The sequence below is a fragment of the Branchiostoma belcheri genome, unplaced genomic scaffold (genome assembly GCF_001625305.1).
Source record: "Branchiostoma belcheri isolate BF01 breed outbred unplaced genomic scaffold, Haploidv18h27 scaffold19, whole genome shotgun sequence".
Lineage (NCBI taxonomy): Eukaryota > Metazoa > Chordata > Leptocardii > Amphioxiformes > Branchiostomatidae > Branchiostoma > Branchiostoma belcheri.
In genome coordinates, this window is record NW_017803379.1 from 2,055,594 (window position 1) to 2,073,412 (window position 17,819).

The 17,819-nt window shown below is 40.4% G+C and overlaps 2 protein-coding genes across 2 annotated transcripts; one reads left to right on the forward strand and one right to left on the reverse strand.

The window, feature by feature from the left end:
* Positions 1–1,474: 1,474 nt before the first annotated feature.
* LOC109467761 (transmembrane protein 144-like) lies at positions 1,475–4,741 on the reverse strand. The gene is made up of 8 exons (XM_019765812.1): positions 4,708–4,741; positions 4,136–4,321; positions 3,811–3,933; positions 3,524–3,707; positions 2,710–2,807; positions 2,166–2,383; positions 1,906–1,959; positions 1,475–1,789 (listed from the first exon to the last, which is right to left on the reverse strand). The coding sequence occupies exons 1-8, from the start codon at positions 4,739–4,741 to the stop codon at positions 1,709–1,711; spliced, it is 978 nt and encodes a 325-aa protein (XP_019621371.1). The 3' UTR covers positions 1,475–1,708.
* Positions 4,742–5,363: 622 nt separating this feature from the next.
* LOC109467996 (eukaryotic translation initiation factor 5B-like) lies at positions 5,364–16,711 on the forward strand. The gene is made up of 25 exons (XM_019766190.1): positions 5,364–5,682; positions 6,131–6,268; positions 6,519–6,696; positions 6,820–7,102; positions 7,340–7,432; positions 7,554–7,687; positions 7,841–7,991; positions 8,113–8,196; positions 8,421–8,621; positions 8,746–8,828; positions 8,946–9,137; positions 9,305–9,412; positions 9,633–9,743; positions 9,962–10,029; positions 10,348–10,489; positions 10,771–10,902; positions 11,229–11,411; positions 11,663–11,824; positions 12,149–12,280; positions 12,482–12,613; positions 12,755–12,831; positions 13,057–13,210; positions 13,561–13,713; positions 14,080–14,241; positions 14,636–16,711. The coding sequence occupies exons 1-25, from the start codon at positions 5,642–5,644 to the stop codon at positions 14,741–14,743; spliced, it is 3,402 nt and encodes a 1,133-aa protein (XP_019621749.1). The 5' UTR covers positions 5,364–5,641; the 3' UTR covers positions 14,744–16,711.
* Positions 16,712–17,819: the final 1,108 nt, after the last annotated feature.

Consider the following 17,819-nt stretch of genomic DNA (forward strand, 5'->3'; position numbering starts at 1 on the left):
GGTGGGGGATTTCTAAACACAAAAGGTCCTATTACGGGGACATAACGACCTCCACGACTCTCATCTTTGAACTCAATCTTGGAGACCACCACAGTAACATGCCTATCAAATTTCATTAACTTCCATCCACACATACAAAAGTTATCCTGCTCACAAGAAAAATTAACAAAATGCCCCCTGTAGTCACAACGAAACCCCCCACGAAGCTCAGTAACGAACTTAACCTTGGTCCCGACAATAGTAAGCACCACACCAAGAATTATAATCAACATTTTACAAATAATTGAGTTATCTTGCTAACAAGCCACAAACACAAAAGGTGCACTAACGTGACGCACGGACCCCCCACGAAGCCGAAACTTGTACTTGACTTTGGCCTCAACAACGGTAATCTGCCTGCCAAAAATCATGGACGTCGAATCATGCCTTCCAGAGTTATAACGCAAAATCCGCAGTTCCCCACACTCCGGCGAGACAATTTCATAGTCCTTCTGACGAAGACAATAACCAAGGTGGTTATACATGTACTGGAGACTATAACCTCCTTGGAATAACACATAGGTGCAATTGATGTTATTCCATGTAGTCAGCTTACCATCTCCCGTCTCCACTCTCTTCACGGGCACCAGGGTGGTCCCAAAGAACACACACGACACAGCTGCTGCAATGAACCCGATGTAGGCCTCGTCTTTTGTGGAGTTACTTGGCTGTATGTGAGCCGCGGTGAAGGTACTTGCTGGAGTGGTTGTAGTAGTACCATTTTCTTGCGAAGGTAGTAAATGCAACGGTTCATTACGAGAGTTTCTGTCTGTACGAAAAATAACTTCAGCACATAAATGTTATATTTATACGCTCAAACTGTCGGTATACAAGAACTATGTGGCCTGTTCTTTAAGGCCAGGTTAAGTCTTAGGGCCGGGTAAAACTATGACTTGGTCAGTGTTTATGTGTTGTATTTACTTGCAATTTCCCTGTTACATGTTGCTCAAACGCAGACATGAACGATTAGCGATATCGATGATGACCAAAGTCCAATAATCTATTGCATGAATGTGTACTTGCCGATCTTGTCTTGAGGACAATTGTAAACCACAAAGAACATCTGACGCTGATTCAACAAGCTTAAGCACGCTTACCTTGTTTGCAATGACAGGTCGCTGGAAAGACGAATAAGCATAAATATCCACACAGAATAAAAACACTGTGCCATTCCTGACCGTCCATGCTTGTATATTGACATGTCGGGTGAAAGGTTGGGAGACGTAATAGTTGTTTGTGTAAGAGTTACTTATTAAGAGGAGTCAGAAGCACTCAGAGATTTGAATGGGTCTCTCGCAATCAAGCATATGAAGCAGATGAATACATGTTCATGTTAAGTCCATGAAGACTCTGGTATATTTACACAGTGCGAACTAATCTACAGTTGTTACTGAAAGTCGTACCTCTCTCATTATCCGGGTCAACCATATCCTGTCTTGGTCCCGGACTAACCAGTTCTTGCCGTCATATATCAGTAGAAATTTAACTGACTCAATTAAGTACTCGTATTTGTATGAGCCTGTAGTTGTGTACGTAGTATTTTTTTAATTTTTCTTGTTTATATTGCTTGGCTTGTCTCTTCATATCTTTAATACTACTTAACCATTGGGGAAATTGTAATACTGACAGGACCTGTATGTAAAACTGATATTGCTCTTTGTTATATGTGTTAGTAAGATAGTCCAGTTAGAACAGCTCCGGTGATTGTCACAACCATTGCCACCGCTAGTATTAGTAGATTCCGTGTGCCCTAACAGAGGAGAAGAACAAAATAACAATCAACACTATAAAAATACGCATCAAAATTAGAACAAAATGTTCATACATGTAGATACCAAAGAAAGATGAGATTATTGAAAAGCTCACCTTAATTTCTCGGAAGTATAAAACACTCCATAACGCCACTATAAGGCTTGGGCCCTGAAACGTACAAAGAATGCATTTAATGATAAAAAATTACTATCAAAGATGGCCTTCATATGCTACTTCTTAAATAACATGTGTTAAAGTGTTAAAACGACATCAACATTGTGATCCCCTCCAAAAAGACACCTGTCGATAGTTTAATTAAAAAGACAGTGCATTTTACGCTGTAGAGGCTGTATACAAAAGACGTTAGGAAGTACCGTTGTGATTATTGGGAAGCTGACGCTCTCTTGCAGCCTCTGGTTGGCCACAAACCAGGCTGACTCTGCGATGCCCCACATGGCTCCAGATAGAAGTGTGGGGAGAATGGCTCTAGGGAACACTTTGGGTCTGTTCTTCATGTAGACAGCGTACAGGATGAAATACAGAGTAGATGTGGCGTAAATACCGCTATAGTGGGCAAAAACGTAGTCAAGTCCTGCAAATAACGGGAGAAATAATGATTTACATATACAGGGATGGTGATGGTTAGATGAACTGCTTCGTCTGCCTCCTAAAACTAACACTAACACTATTACACTAACCCTAACCCTAACTTGACTATCCCTAACACTAACAATAACCATAACCCTGACTAGAAAAAAATTAGTGAATTAGATTTTTATAATGTATCATAACCATGAGACTACTGGGTCATAGAAGAACATTTCTGCCATAGCACTTGCATAGTTATACAATACAACGAAACGAAAAACGCAAAGCCCAGTACATATGATAGCACAGCGCATTGTACAAGTTTCATACCGTCGTCAGTGGCTCCGTTGTAGTGCTGCTGGGCGTAAAGAACCGGTGCAAAATTCAGACCGTACATACAGCCAGCAAATAACGCCATGAGGGTACCCCTGTGGTACACAAAATACATCTAATGTTACCTGACAAGGTGTTTAATATATACACAATCAAGACAGGTACCTATGCTATAACGTTACATGTACAATGTAGTAGTTACTAGTAGTTACTGCATGCATTACTGAGATCGATGATACTCACAGTATTCTTTTCTGGACAGGAGAAAGGATGTCTACCCAAGAGTGATCCGACTCTTCACGTGTAAAAGTAGTATCCCTTTCATATTGGGTGTTAATTGTTCCCTGGTTGGACAAAAAAGCACCACAAATTATGTTCCTTGACACATATTTCTGATCATTTCTTGTCATAGACCTGCAAATTTACTATGATTTCGCCAATTTGGTTTTCATGGTTCTGATGATTCTAGGTAATTTAAGCACTTCGATGAAAATTTGCGACCTAGATAGTCTATTTATCTGAAAATAAAAAATGTAATACGGAAAACCTCCGTTGTTTCCGCTGCTAGTAGCGGGGAGCGTTCGGTCGCTTGTCTGTCCATGACGTCACTTTTCACAAATGAAAACAAGATGGGTCTGAAAAAGACGAGAGATGAAAAATCAGCAGAGCACCATATTCATTTCTTGTCCGCATCGTAACTCACTTGACTAATGTTGCACTACTTTGGATACCTTTACAGAGGAGTCACTTATGGACAGGGCATATGTTATTTCCATCTCATCATTACTATTTCTCTTACCCTAGTCCTCACCTGAGGAAACCTAATGCCACCCCGATATAGTCCAGCGCCGGCCTGGTGAACCTGTCCTGGGGTTTAAGTCCGAACCAGCCGAACCTCCCGCTGAACCAGCCCGTCAGGAGATTGGCAGAAGCCCAGAACAACATGCCCATCCCCAGTCCGATTGTCTTCAGTATTGGCACCGTGACTGCATTACCTACGGACGTAAAAAAGTCTTGTGTATTCCATTGCAATTTAAAAAAAAGGTTCATACTGCAAATTTTGAGTAATTTTCAAGAGTGTTGATCGCTTCTTTTTACCTGTACACCATAGAAATCCTCCCAACATAGAGATGGGGTAAAACTTGGGGTAACCCTGAATAACGTTCACCACCAAACCTACACACCAGACTGCCGAGCAGAACACCCACTGGAAAAACATACCTGTAGATGGAGAAAAGCAACACCGGGCTTCAGTATTCAACAACTATAAGAATAAACATATAGCAACGTTGTTGCTTTCACGAACTAAAATCGAAATTATTTTACTTTGAAATAATCACAAGTTATATGTAGAATGTTGTTTTCTTCTGGTTTCTAATAGCAAATTTAAACCGAACAGTAACTGAGTGACTAAAATTCTTACCATCACCCGTCTCTACTCTCTTGACAGGTACAAGGTTGGTTCCGAAGAACACACAGGCGACGGTAGCCGCTATGAACCCGATGTACGCCTCGTCGCTGGTAGAGTTACTCGGCTGGAGTGTCACCGGCGGGAATACTGAGGACGTGGTGTTTGGATGCGGTGTCGTTGTGCCTATCATGCTGTCGTCTGTGGAAAGTTATCGACACAGAAATGTTACAAGCGTTTCCTGCTTTAGTGCTAGTAGCCATGTCATGGGTACATACACCACTCATTTGTGAAAGTAGGAAACGTCAATTAATAAAAACTTTCAAGTTAACTTTAAAAGGTTTAAGTCAGTGCAGTAGGATTTTGTAAACCGTTAGAGTTACATGAAATGTACTGATTAGTTCTACATTGAACAACACAAAATAATGATCAAAGTCCAGAAGCCATAGACTGACGGCTTTTGTCGTTGTTTTGCCCCCAGTTATAAGAGCATTGACACACCTTTATGTAAACAAGGCATACTTATTACTTACCGCCGGAAGTTTTGCAACCACATGCAGTAAATACAAACACAGCGAAGAAAATACAGGCGGAGACATTTAACCAGCGGTACACCGTCATCATGACATGAGCGCGTGAATGTGTAACTAGTCTGGTATTTGCCCTTTGACTTACAACCTAAATATTTGTTAAGGCACCTGTATCTACTAGTCATTCGGCTGGTATAGCTACCCTTCACTGTTTACAACACTGGCTTTGCAGGCACGTGGTGGTAGTATGGAACGAACTGTACCTCCCATGACAACTGTTGCTCAAAGCTGTCCAGTGAGTAAAGTTTATACATGTATAACGTTAATAGGCTGTTAAGTTGATTTGATACCAAAGTAGAATGAAGAATGACTAGCGATTTTAACGCTTCAATCTCTGGTCGATAATTCTAGTATTTCTGAAAAGCGCTGGCGTTTCTTGATGTATTTTGATCTTCTTATTGCACCCACACATTATTAATATAGCATATACGAGTACATGTATAAACTATAACGTTATATCCGATAGTCAAATTTCCCGCCACCTGTCATCTGTCCGATGAAAGGTCAGAGGTAAAAGGTTATAATTTGCAATGGATGCCGGGATTTAAGGGCTGACATTGTAACACGCTTGCTGATTGGTGTACATAAAATATTGCGTCGTGGTAAAATCTAATATTTCAAGAACTAGTCTACGTATAATTTAATTCAATTGTGTACAATTACATACTCTTAAAGAATCCTACACCTAAATTCACTCTAGTTGACATATTTCGCCACAAATCTTGAAATTTACGTCGCATGGGCAAGCCAATCAGAGCACAGATAACAAAAGGTTACCACATGTGGATGTCGCAACATATGTGAGAGTTACGGACGAACACATTTTCTCACAAAAACTGGCATATTGTGCAATTTTTAACGACATTTTCCCGTCAGATCTTTTACCGCCTTCTTGTTTGTACAGTACAAATTGTGTACATGTTGAGGAGAGATGGGAAAGAAGAAGGGGAAGAAGACCCAAGACCAGGACATGTGAGTGTCGATGCGGACGCGAGTGCGCCAAGTTTTCTCCATACATTTTGAGGGGGAGGGGGGTAAGGTTTGATGCCATAGTGATACTGTTGCTTGGATTTCATTGGGATCATAGTGTCTATATGCAGATTTGATTCATAGAATTCTGTAACTAGCATATAGGGATTGGTGAAACAGAAGGGGAGATTTCGCTAAGATTTTGAAATGTATCTATTTCTGCGCGTCCTGACACCAGCACATAATAATTTTTACAGAGGTATGGACAAAGAACAAAAACTTCATGGCCATCACTCCACTATATAGTAAGGAAAGTCACAAAAGTGCTTTTCCCAAAGGCACAACATTGGTATATCAGGGGATCGAACCCAGGACCTCTTGGTTCTGAGCCAACCACCATGTGCTGATTTAGCAGAGACAAAGTTAACTGTCTTGTCTCTGCTCCATCCAGCGATGTAGGCGAGGAGGATCCAGGTGCGAAGGCTGCAGATAACATCGATGACTTGGTGGCAGAGATCGAGGGGTCGGGACCAAAGGCCGCCGGAGGCAAGAAGTCCAAGAAGAAGGGAAAGAAGAAGGATGATGACTGGTAATATTTGTTGACAACATCTGTAATGGTTTTAGAAATGTTAAGTATCACCTGATGTACTTACATGAATTTATTTTCTTATAATAATTTTAGAGAGAGGAACAAAACTACTAAAAAAAACTTACTACTCTGAAATTCATTTACTAATTCATCCAAAGTAGAGCTTTCTTTTTTAGATGCCTCTCAAGAGTCTTGCATATTAGTTGGTAATTGTATGATAAAGACAACTGATTATTCCTGACTCTTCCAGGGAGGATGACTTGTTGGAAGAGATGGAAGCCCTCTCCATGGGTGTAGACGGTACTGCTAAACCAGCAGACAAACCCAAAGAACCACAGGGTGAAACACAGGAGGACAAACCTTCAGACACAGCTGTGCCTAATGGAACAGTGCCACAGACTACAGACACGCCTTCTGAGGGGGACAAGGTAGGAATATATCCATGATTTTATCAGTATTTTGTGATGTACTACATTGTGTTTGTTAGCATTGCAAAATTGAGTTTTCAATAGTTAAGAATGCTCAGATGTCCTCGTGTTTTATGTCTCCAGGAAGAACCAAAGGAAACACCTGCAAATGACCCAGATGAAGCTGAAGATACAGGTCCTACTGTAAAAACAGCAGCCCAGAAAAAAGCAGAAAAGAAAGAAAGAGAAAGGAAAAAGAAAGAGGAACAGAAGAAGAAAGAAAGGGCCAAGAAGGAAGCAGCTGCTCAGAAGGCTGGAGGAAAGAAGGAAGAAGAGACTACAGAAGAAGGAAAAACAGAAGAAGGAAAGGATGAAGACAAGACTGAGACTTCCATTCCAGAGGAGGGTGCTGCTAAGGAGGAGGAAGGTCAATAATTATATTATTATAATACTAATTTTATTTGAGTACACACGTATAGTGTAGTTTTGAGTTTAGGAGTATAATCTATCAGAAGCGATTGTTTATTCAATATCATAGATTGGTTCATGATTATGTGAAAAACATCACCTAAATTCCTATTAGTCAAGTATCTTGCATTTAATATAGAAGTACGGAAATATCCATGCACTTTTGAAACCTGTTTTTGTTTTTTTTCAACATCAGGTGATGGAGAAGGAGCAGAGGAAGGTACTGACAAGAAAAAGAAGAAGAAAAAGAAAAAGGGAGAGAAAGAGGAAAAAGAGGAGAAAAGAAAAGGTACAGAATTGTATAATGCTTTCATGGTAAACTAAAGAGATACATGTACATAGCATACTAAGGAATACCTAGCAATGGTGTTCATGTAGTGAGAGGAACTTCACATGTCTGTAATTTGTAGGTCCCAGCAAGGCAATGGTTAAGGCCATGCAGGAGGCTCTGAGAATAAAACAGGAGGAAGAAGAGAGACTGAAGAGGGAGGAAGAGGAACGCATCCGCAGGCTGGAAGAGGCAGAGGAAGCACGCAGAGAACAGGTAAACTTATGATTAAAAAATGTCAAGTCGGAAATATACATTTCAGAATGAAGACTTTTGAGCTAGCAGTAAATATATTGCAATAGATTTAAGCCTACCAGGTATGTAGATATCTTGATTATACCATGATTGTACTTGTTTAACATCATACAGGAAAGACTAGAGAAAGAAAAGAAGGAAAAGAAGAAGCAGAAAGAAAAGGAACGTAAGGAACGTCTGAAGAAGGAAGGCAAGCTCCTGACAGCGGCGCAGAAACAGCAGCGGAAACGTGCTGAGGAAATGTTGGAGGCCATGAGGGCCCAGGGTGAGATTATCATACCAGTACTGGCAGTAGTATGTTCAGACAATAGCAACTTCTCTGAAATCCATGAATCTCTGACATTTGAAACATGAGCATTTTTAAAATTACCTTCTCCTTTTCTCAGGTTTTGATGTTCCCAGTAAGGATGAAGTCCAGAAGAAACCAGTCAGATACGGTTCCAAAAACAAGAACAAGAAGAAGGAGAAAGGTAAGATTTAAGAGATGGCTGTTGTATTTGTAGTATTGATGTGTAATAGGTAAGATGGGTAGCATTCCGGACTGGTTATTAGATGTCATGATAAATTCAGCTCTGCTTAAGCAAATTATTTTCTTGTATCAAACTTAACTTGTCTGTCTAAGCTGCCTTAACTTGTTTTAATGCTATGATCATAAATGTTACTGAAAAGAAGTATTTTCTTCTTGTTTCCTCAGTTGAAAACCAGGAGCCCACAGTTCCAACAGAAGAAGCAAAGGAACAAGAACAGGAAAAAGAGGAGGCAGCAGAGATAGCAGCAGAAGGGGAGGAAGTACAGGAGGAGGAAGAACCAACAGCAGAGGGGGAGGAGGAGGAGGAGGAAGAGGAAGAGCTGGATACCTGGGAAGAGATGCTGAGTGATGATGAAGCAAAGAAAGGTGGGAATTTCTAATCTTCTGAACAATGTCAGATAGTTTTAAAAGATCTTTTGAAAAGATAGTTTCTCTATTGTATCAGACAATGAAGAAAGAGTAACGATTTTGCTTTGTCTGTTTTTCACAGAGGAAAAATTGGCCGAGAAGGAAGAGAAAGAAACAGCAGAAAAAACACCAGAAACCAAGGAAGTAGTACCCACAGTTGAAAAGGTAAACAATATGTTGCCATGCCTATGCTCTCAGTTCCTATATATTTGATACTGTTTGATACACAATCATAATGTGTGGAATTCCTTTTTCACATATTCTATACATCATCCATCACAGGAGAAACAAGTCGATCAAGTGTCAAGACAGGAAAGCAAAGAGACAGAAGAAGAGGAAGGAGAAGAGGAAGATGAAGAGGAAGAAGATGATGATGAAGAAGAAGAGTCCGAGTCAGAATCTGAGTCAGGGAGTGAAGAAGACCTCTGGGAAACATCTTTAACTCCCAGAGAAGTAGCACAGGCCAGAATAGAGGTGTGAAGTCTTACTGTTCTACCCTTCTGTATGCTTCTTTATTATTGATGTCATTTCTTCTAACGTTCAGACAAGATCTGTAGTTTGTTCTTTAGGATAAGGTCAATTTGGTATGCTTACAGTATAGATTGGTTGGTGTAAATAGCCTGTTTGTTTTTTTATCACAGAAAAGAAAAGAGCAGGCAGAGAAGAACAGGAGCACTGACAAGCTGCGCTCTCCTGTGGTGGTTGTCCTGGGACATGTGGACACAGGGAAGACTAAGATCTTAGACAAGGTTAGCTACTGCATACATGTGTTATGCTATATTATTACATCAGTTATGTGCATTGTCTGAAGGTGTTAATGTTGTTCCTTAAGGATTGTCAGCAAAATATCTGAAGCTCTGGATAACAGCTATGTGTCTGTGCTGATAGGAGGGTAGTTTTGTTATTGTCTGTGAATGTGTAAATTAGGATAGAATAACCTCTAGACTGATGTTTCTGTGTTGGTTCCAGATCAGACACACCCATGTTCAGGATGGGGAGGCAGGGGGCATCACCCAGCAGATTGGAGCCACCATGGTGCCTGTAGACGCCATCAGGGAACAGGCCAAGATGGTCAGAAAGGTAACACACCCACTCTTCATCACAAAACATTCAGCCATTGTGTAAGGCCTAGGAAAATTAATGTTATGGTCGGTCAGGAAACCAAAAACACTAAGCGTAATTATGACAAGCATTCTCCAATGGTCTGCTCTGTCACATGTAATGTCTCTGATTTTGACCAATCATAGACCAGGTAAAATGACAAGATTTGTGTTAAAACATAATGTTAATTCTTCCAGTTCTCAGAATTCAACATCAAGCTCCCTGGGCTGTTGATCATCGACACACCTGGCCACGAATCCTTCAGGTGAGACACCTGTCCGATCATATCTGAACTGCAAGTTCACCCACATGGATACTATTTCTTGGCTCAAGCATATTAGGATACATGTACAACCTACTATCAGCTCTTGATTGACAGCAGATTAAATACACAAAATTCTACTGTATTAGTGCTAGCTGTACAAACCAAATGCAGTTCAATTAAGTACATGTAAGTTATGTTGTTAATATTACACAAGCGATAAGATATGTAACATTAAGCACATGTAAGTTGTGTTCTTAACTTGTTAATGTTACACAAGTGAAGATATGTTGCATTAAGTATGTGCTTGTTGTTCCCCAGTAACCTGAGGTCCCGTGGTTCCTCCCTGTGTGACATCGCCATCCTTGTAGTGGACATCATGCACGGACTGGAACCTCAGACCATCGAGTCTCTCAACCTGCTCAAGGCCAGGAAGACTCCTTTTGTTATAGCCTTGAACAAGGTAGGAATGTCTGTCTTTTCTCTTTACTTATATTGATATTTTTCAAGAAAGGATGTTTTCTGCTCTTTGTGAAAAGTTTCATCAGGTTGGTAAGTCACTGAATAATGAGACTGTTTTTACACAACCAAGAGGTTCATTTAGCCACCTTTTTGCCGACACCTTAAATTCCTCAGGGCAATTCTGACTGGTTCACATAGTAGAGCACGGGTGTTTTTTTCTACACCATCTTGTCTATAGTTTTGAAACATACTTTTTCTTTTCCTTTTTTTACGCCTACATAGATTGACCGTCTGTACGAGTGGAAACCCAGCCCAAACACTGACGTTCGTGACACGATAAAGAAACAGAAGAGAAACACGAAGGATGAGTTTGATGAGAGGGTGAAAGTCGCCATCACTGAGTTTGCAGAACAGGTCAGTTTTCACCACAACTTTGTATTTATCCTGTAAAGGAAAGGATCTTGATCCAGTTTTAGCTCACTGTAGAGCTAATCTCCCAGTGGTCGTGACAGAGAAGACAGACATCTATGTACAGTCCATTGTACCAGGGAAATCTCCGTAGCTCTTTTGGAGAAGCGCAATGAACAGTGGACCACAGCTTAATGTGCTGTCTTTAGGACTGTGACACTTTCCAGTAGCGTGCATGAGTGATAACAGCCGAGATTCGAACTCCCAACTGTGTGGTTTCCAACAGTTAATAGAAGTTCTGTTCTGATGTTTCTCCTTCTGTACCTCCACAGAGTATGAATGTGGCACTGTTCTATGAGAACAAAGACCCCAAAACCTTTGTGTCCATGGTGCCGACATCAGCACACTCCGGAGACGGCATGGGCAACCTGATGGGCCTGATAGTGGAGCTGTCCCAGACTCTACTGGCCAAGAGACTGGCCTTCAGTGAGAGCCTTCAGTGTACAACACTAGAGGTAATGGACCATATATGACTGCCACCTAGTGATTTGCTAATGCACTGCAGGAAATTTACTTCATTGGGACAATGGTATTCATAGTTAGCAGTCAGTCTCAGAGATCACAATAGGAAGGCTATTGGAACACAGCAAAGGAACAGATGGTTGGCTGCTAGTTTTTGTTGCCTATGAGTATGAGACGAACATCAACACAAAAAGAAATGTTTTCTCAAAACGAGTCCTGTAATTCTACGGTTTCTTTGCCTCAGGTAAAACAGATCACAGGTCTGGGTACAACAATAGACGTGATCCTGGTGAATGGGAGGTTACACGAGGGGGAGACGATCGTCGTGGCAGGACAGGAGGGCCCGATTGTCACCCAGATCAGGAGTCTGCTCATGCCACAGCCACTCAAGGAGCTCAGAGTCAAGGTAACACTCTTAAGTTACTTTCTAGTATCTTTATGTAGTTTGACACAATGTGTTTAAGAATGCTACTGACTGCCTTATGAAACTGCCTTATGAACCTTTGTGGACTCAGGAAATAGATAATTGAACTATGTAATGCTCTAATACTCAAATTCTGTCCCTGTATGTTGGACATTCTCTTTTTCATATTATTTTGTCTCATTATTTTATGTCCAGTGGTGACCACTATGTGTTGTTTTGTTAAATGTTGAAATAGAATTAAATGTTGAAAAAAAAAGAAATATGAAATGCTGTGTACCTTTCTCTGACATGAGTGTTCTATTTCAGAATAAGTATGAGACACACAAGGAGATAATTGGTGCTCAGGGAGTCAAAGTTCTGGCTAAAGACTTGGACAGGGCCTTGGCAGGGACTCCTCTTCTGGTGGCTTACAAAGAAGATGAAGTGGACATTTGCAAAGTGGGTACATGATGAGTATACTGCAGTTGTTTTGAATATGTTCAACAGTATGGTTTCACCATTGGAATATGCTGCTGGATTTGTGGGTAAGGGAAAACAGTAAACACTAAAATGAAGGGATTTGGTAAAAGATATAATGTGTGCACGCTCTAAATGAAATGACTAATTGAGTATTTTGCGTCCATTGTTTGTGTCCTGTAGGAAGAGGTAGCCCGTATCCTGAAGCAGACCCTGGAGACTATCCGTGTACAGGAGAGGGGTGTGTACGTACAGGCCTCCACTCTCGGCTCTCTGGAAGCACTCCTGGAGTTCCTCAAGACTTCAAAAATTCCAGTAAGTACTCTGGACCATTGTCTCAATACAAGAAGTCAAGAAATGATTTTTCTAAAGAACTAAAGGCAAAAGGTCTTGTTGATTAACTAGTTAATGGGTTAATTTGTGTTTTAAATGGGTTAATGTGTTGTTTATTGACAGTTTGCAGGAATCAACATTGGACCAGTCCATAAGAAGGATGTGATGAAGGCCTCCATCATGTTGGAGCATGACAGTCAGTAAGTAGACATTCATGTATACCCGATACATGGAGATATATTGTACTTCTTTTATGATTATTTAGGAGAAACACTAGGGAAGTATTTCCCTTTATATGCAGGTAGTAAAGCATGTCAACAGATCATGAAAAAAATGAAAATTTCTGCTGTGAATCGTTGATGAAAAACAGTGTCTATGGTTTTCAGATGAATATGGTGTACATCCTCTCAACACTTCTGTTTCAGATATGCAGTGATCCTAGCGTTTGATGTCCGTGTGGAGCGTGATGCTCAGGAGCTGGCTGACAGCCTGGGGATCCGTGTCTTCACTGCTGACATCATCTACCACCTGTTTGACAGCTTCATGAAGTACAGGGAGGACATGAAGAAACAAAAACAGGTCAGACCACAACTTTCATACATACTACCTTTATAGCAGAGTCATTTCCCCATCCTTTCACCATTCAAAAGATCATCAAAAGACTACATTTCTGCTAAGATCAGAAAACCCACTCATTACCGGGTATGTAGAATGTGAGTAATATACATGTAAGTTGAACAGATAGTACATGTAGCTGTGTGTTCCCTATTGCTGTACTTTGCTTTGATACTGTACATGTACATGCAATTATCCTTTGGGCATGACTTTGCAAATAAAGATTATTTCTATTACTGCAATATGTGAATACAACAAAGGAGAACTGCAGGCTTTTGATGGATCTGACTGTTCTTCTGGTGTATTCTATACAGGAGGAATTGCGACATGTTGCCATTTTCCCGTGCAAGCTGCGTGTTCTGCCAAACTGTGTCTTTAACTCCAGGGACCCCATAGTTGTAGGTGTGAACGTTGAAGCTGGTGTCGTCAGACAGGGGAGTCTCATCTGTGTCAAGAAAGATGACAAAGTAAGCTATAGCTTTGAAGATCACTGTGGAAGTGCATTTATGATTGGCAATTTTCCAGCCTACATTTGATACAAAAAACACTGTTTTGAACAGACTCCTTCAGTCTTGTGCAGTTAGTATGTTCCCTGCTAAGGATGCACATGATTTTCGATTTATATTTTGAGTCACATCCCACAAAGTCACCATCATAGTCATATGTACTAACCATCTGATAATAGTTTTCTTTAACGTAGGCTACAAAGCTCACAAACAATTTGTCATTCATTATTACTCTTTGTGTTAGAATAGTGGTAATTTGTGACACATATCATTCATTAAAGAAATTGTTATGAAGTCTTAAGACAACTGCTGATTTTGTTCGTTTAGGTTCTTGACCTGGGCGTGGTGACTAGTCTGGAGGTGAACCACAAGCAAGTTGACATGGCCAGGAAAGGCTCCGAAGTCTGTGTCAAAATAGAGAACACTCCAGGGGAAACACCCAAACTGTTCGGCCGACACTTTGACGAAAAAGATATTCTCCTTAGCAAGGTAAGTCTACAAGGCATTTCCATGTACAAATGTAGATGGCTTATGGTTTTATGTGTAAACTTTGCTGCCCTACTTTGCTCCCTGGCATTACAATAAGAAAGTGTAAGTTTTATTACAAAGTCATGCAAGTACAACTTGTCTTATTTTAGTAGTAACATAGAGAAGCCTATGCAGATAGCTTTAAACAACTCCTGCAGTTAGATGTGCAAAGGTTGGGGTAACTGATCGTTCAGTGTAATATTGCCAGTTGCCACCGCACTGCGTGCCTGCGAAGCTGGTGTGTTACGCTGAAGGGTGGTTATACTGGCTATACTGATACAGATGCCACTATTTAAATTATGAACTGTCTTTCTTTTCCTGAGGTTTTTTACCTGTAATTTTTCTCTGCTTACAGATAAGTAGAGAAGGAATCGATGCCATCAAGGACTGGTTCCGAGAGGACATGACCAAGTCAGACTGGCAGCTCATGATCGAGCTGAAGAAAATCTTCCAGATCATGTAGCTTCTTGTCTGGTCGCTGCTGCTCAGAATTGGACATGTACAACAGTCACAGTGGGCCTTGCCATGTGCCCACCACACAACTTTGTTTTCTTCTCTTCATTCTAAAGATATCATGTGTGGAGGTGATGGGCAGGAAAATATGGCAAGAAAAGAATTCCTGCATCTTTCTGACATACATTTGCTCATAAGTGTTTGTGCAAAGATGCATGATTGTTTCTTTTACTTTGAAGGTACAGAAACAGATTGGCTAGCATGAGATTGGGGGGGGGGGGGCATTATGGCCATATTAGAAACTGTAGCTAGTACACACTATTCTGCACCTTTCAACAGAACCACATGTACATCACAGTATTCATGATGGGAACATTTAGTTCCAACTTCATCATAAACATGTAGTTTACCAAAAGTTATGATGGTATTGACAGCATTAGTGAATTTGCCACTTAATGTATTTTACATTTCCTTTGTGTTATTTTGTGATAGATAGACGAAACAATTCAATAGATATTGGCAACATGCCAGTTATATCATAATGGAAACCTTCTCAAAACTTACAAAATTTGGGAAGGAAAATTTCCCCTGGCTTCTTCACAAAATGTCTTAAAGTTTCAATCACAAACTTGGTATGGACCAGGAGTCCCACAACTGAAAATCAGTCTTCAAACCAAGGTTATCATTTTCATTGTCTCTCAGTAGTTAGCAAAAATTATGAACACTATAGAGCCATTCTAAATGCAGTTTATGCTATATTAAAGATGCACTTATCTTTTTTTTTCTAAGGCAATGTCATTCCAGGTTGCTCAAAATCTGCCTAGTACTGCCTATAGAATTTCTCCTATTACTTAAAACACCCAACAGGTTTTGCTGCACTGCAGTGAAAGAATAGCCTGGGTGCCATCCTCCGCAGTTACCATCAGCTCCCTATTGTCTATGGCTACCACGGCATCCAGGCTAGTGAAAGAATGAATGGATGTCATTTTGGAGAGCAGGCTTTATCATAGCTGAAAAGAATCTTAAATAAGAGTTTGCATTGAATTTGTGGAAGAAATCTGATTGGTTGTCTGACAGTGAAATCTATTATTGCTGCCTTCTCAGATAACCACAAAATCCATGGTGTATTTTCTACCTTGTGGTTATCTCTCCTATTGTCCACTGAAGAAAGGTATTGGCTGTTTTCTTTCCTCTCTTGAATAGGAGATAAAAATGTCCAGAGTTTACATCGTGGGTTGTCCAGCCTTCAATATGCCAATGCTTGTTAGTTTGGACCTCTTTTCATTGAGGGAAGATGAAAAAAATTGTTTAAAAAAAATGTAGTGTTCTGTCAAATTGTACCAGTGCATTTCTTATACGTATTAAAGGTTGAAAAAAGGGCCATACGTATATGTAGAATGGTAAAATCCTCTGATTAACCTTCCCCACTATTGTGTGTACAGTGCTTGTGGATATGCCTCAGAGGAGAACCCTATCTCTTTGTAACCGAAATGTCAGAGGATCAGACCTGTATCAGTGTACACACTAACTATTGTGTACAAACTTGTACCCGAAGCTACATGACTGCTGAGTAAGAGGTCTGCAGTGTTGATGGATGTAATCTTTAATTTCTGCTGCAAAAGGGCTATCATGTTGTTTTGTGAGGTGGGGGGTGGGCTATCAAAATCAAGTGAATGCCAATGAAATTTTGACAAATGTATTCAACAACAAAAAATTCACCTGTCCGAAGCTTTCTTTAAGGTTTGGGGATGCTTCTTTGTTAAGGGCTCCACAAAACTGATCATGAAATTACATGTATCCAACTTGTCTCCTCTCCTTGAAGCTTAATAGTTTGCTTTCCTATCCTTGTGTATGGTACAAGACTATTCAATATGGCTGACCAAACAACATGTATAAACATGTTAATAGCTATGCTGCACTGATGTATAGCTTTGCTAGGTCACCTGTATGCTTTATGAATTACAGGCAACAATAAACAGAAAAAAGTATAAATGTCCTTTCTTTCTTCCTGTAATATTCTTATACGAGATTGTTGGTAATATCTAAGCGTTTGTTATGTTATCCCTAAGGTTTTATAAAACCCTGACAAAAGTGTGATGAATCGCATGTCCTGTTTGCAGGAGAATCATTCTCTATCCACAATCCTTAAGATGAACTTATGGGCAAAAGGAAGACCTACATGTATGTTACTGAAAGCATTAACATGACCCTATATGTTTTAAATGATACCCCCTTTTGTGATGACCCTTGGGTTTTTACTGAACTGTGTAAATATTTAAAACTGGTACGGTGGTTTGCCCCACATACGTACCTTATCTTTCGTATCTAAAAATGACTTATAATAACTGGTTTTCAGTGGTTCTTCCCACTTCCTTAAAGTGAGAAGGTTGAACCAGCCGCCGCACAGGTGTTATATGTAGTTAGGGGAAAGGGACAGTAAATCTATAGCCTGGTCTTGTACGGGATCATTCATCATAAACACGGAAACGCGCACACACATGTACAATGTACACAAACACATACACACACATACACAATCCAGGCTTTGATTATACTGCTGCGGGGATCCCTGGCACAGGGATATGCATATGCTACATAATATTGATATAACTCAGTGCATCCTTTTTTCTCAAACTTTTTCCCGCCGTCTTCCTTCCTGTCTCCTTTCCTGTTTACCTCCCGTCCATGTGGTTTCTGCCATAGTCTGGAAAACTAGCTCCGTCCTTTGTAGGATGACTCCCTGGAGGCGCTCTGTAGAACCTATCTCGTTAGAGTCAGTCTCACGCAAACACGGCAAAACTTCAATAGACACTGCGGGGCCTGCATGTGTGTTGTGACTTCTGGCTTGGATCGTACAGGAATATTGGTATCAATGGATGGATGGCCATATTGAATGATATTACGTGATATACTAGTGTTGTAATATCAGTTGCATTTGAGAAAATTTATGTCATGTTAATGATTGTAATAATTTTACCAAGCTATTAGTTTTGTTTGTTTGTTTGTTTATAACCTACCACAAGCCTGGGACCTGAGGATAAAATGATGGTAATTGCCATCTGTAGAACCCCCCCTTATGTTGTAAT

Coding starts and splice junctions, on each gene's coding strand:
- LOC109467761 (XM_019765812.1), bottom strand. CDS start 4,741: ATGACGGTGTACCGCTGGTTAAATGTCTCCGCCT. Junction 3,934..4,135: donor GAGAGTAGAGACGGGTGATG/GTAAGAATTTTA, acceptor CTCCATCTACAG/GTATGTTTTTCCAGTGGGTG. Junction 1,790..1,905: donor TATACTTCCGAGAAATTAAG/GTGAGCTTTTCA, acceptor CTCCTCTGTTAG/GGCACACGGAATCTACTAAT.
- LOC109467996 (XM_019766190.1), top strand. CDS start 5,642: ATGGGAAAGAAGAAGGGGAAGAAGACCCAAGACCAGGACAT. Junction 6,697..6,819: donor CGCCTTCTGAGGGGGACAAG/GTAGGAATATAT, acceptor TTATGTCTCCAG/GAAGAACCAAAGGAAACACC. Junction 12,832..13,056: donor ATGTTGGAGCATGACAGTCA/GTAAGTAGACAT, acceptor CTTCTGTTTCAG/ATATGCAGTGATCCTAGCGT.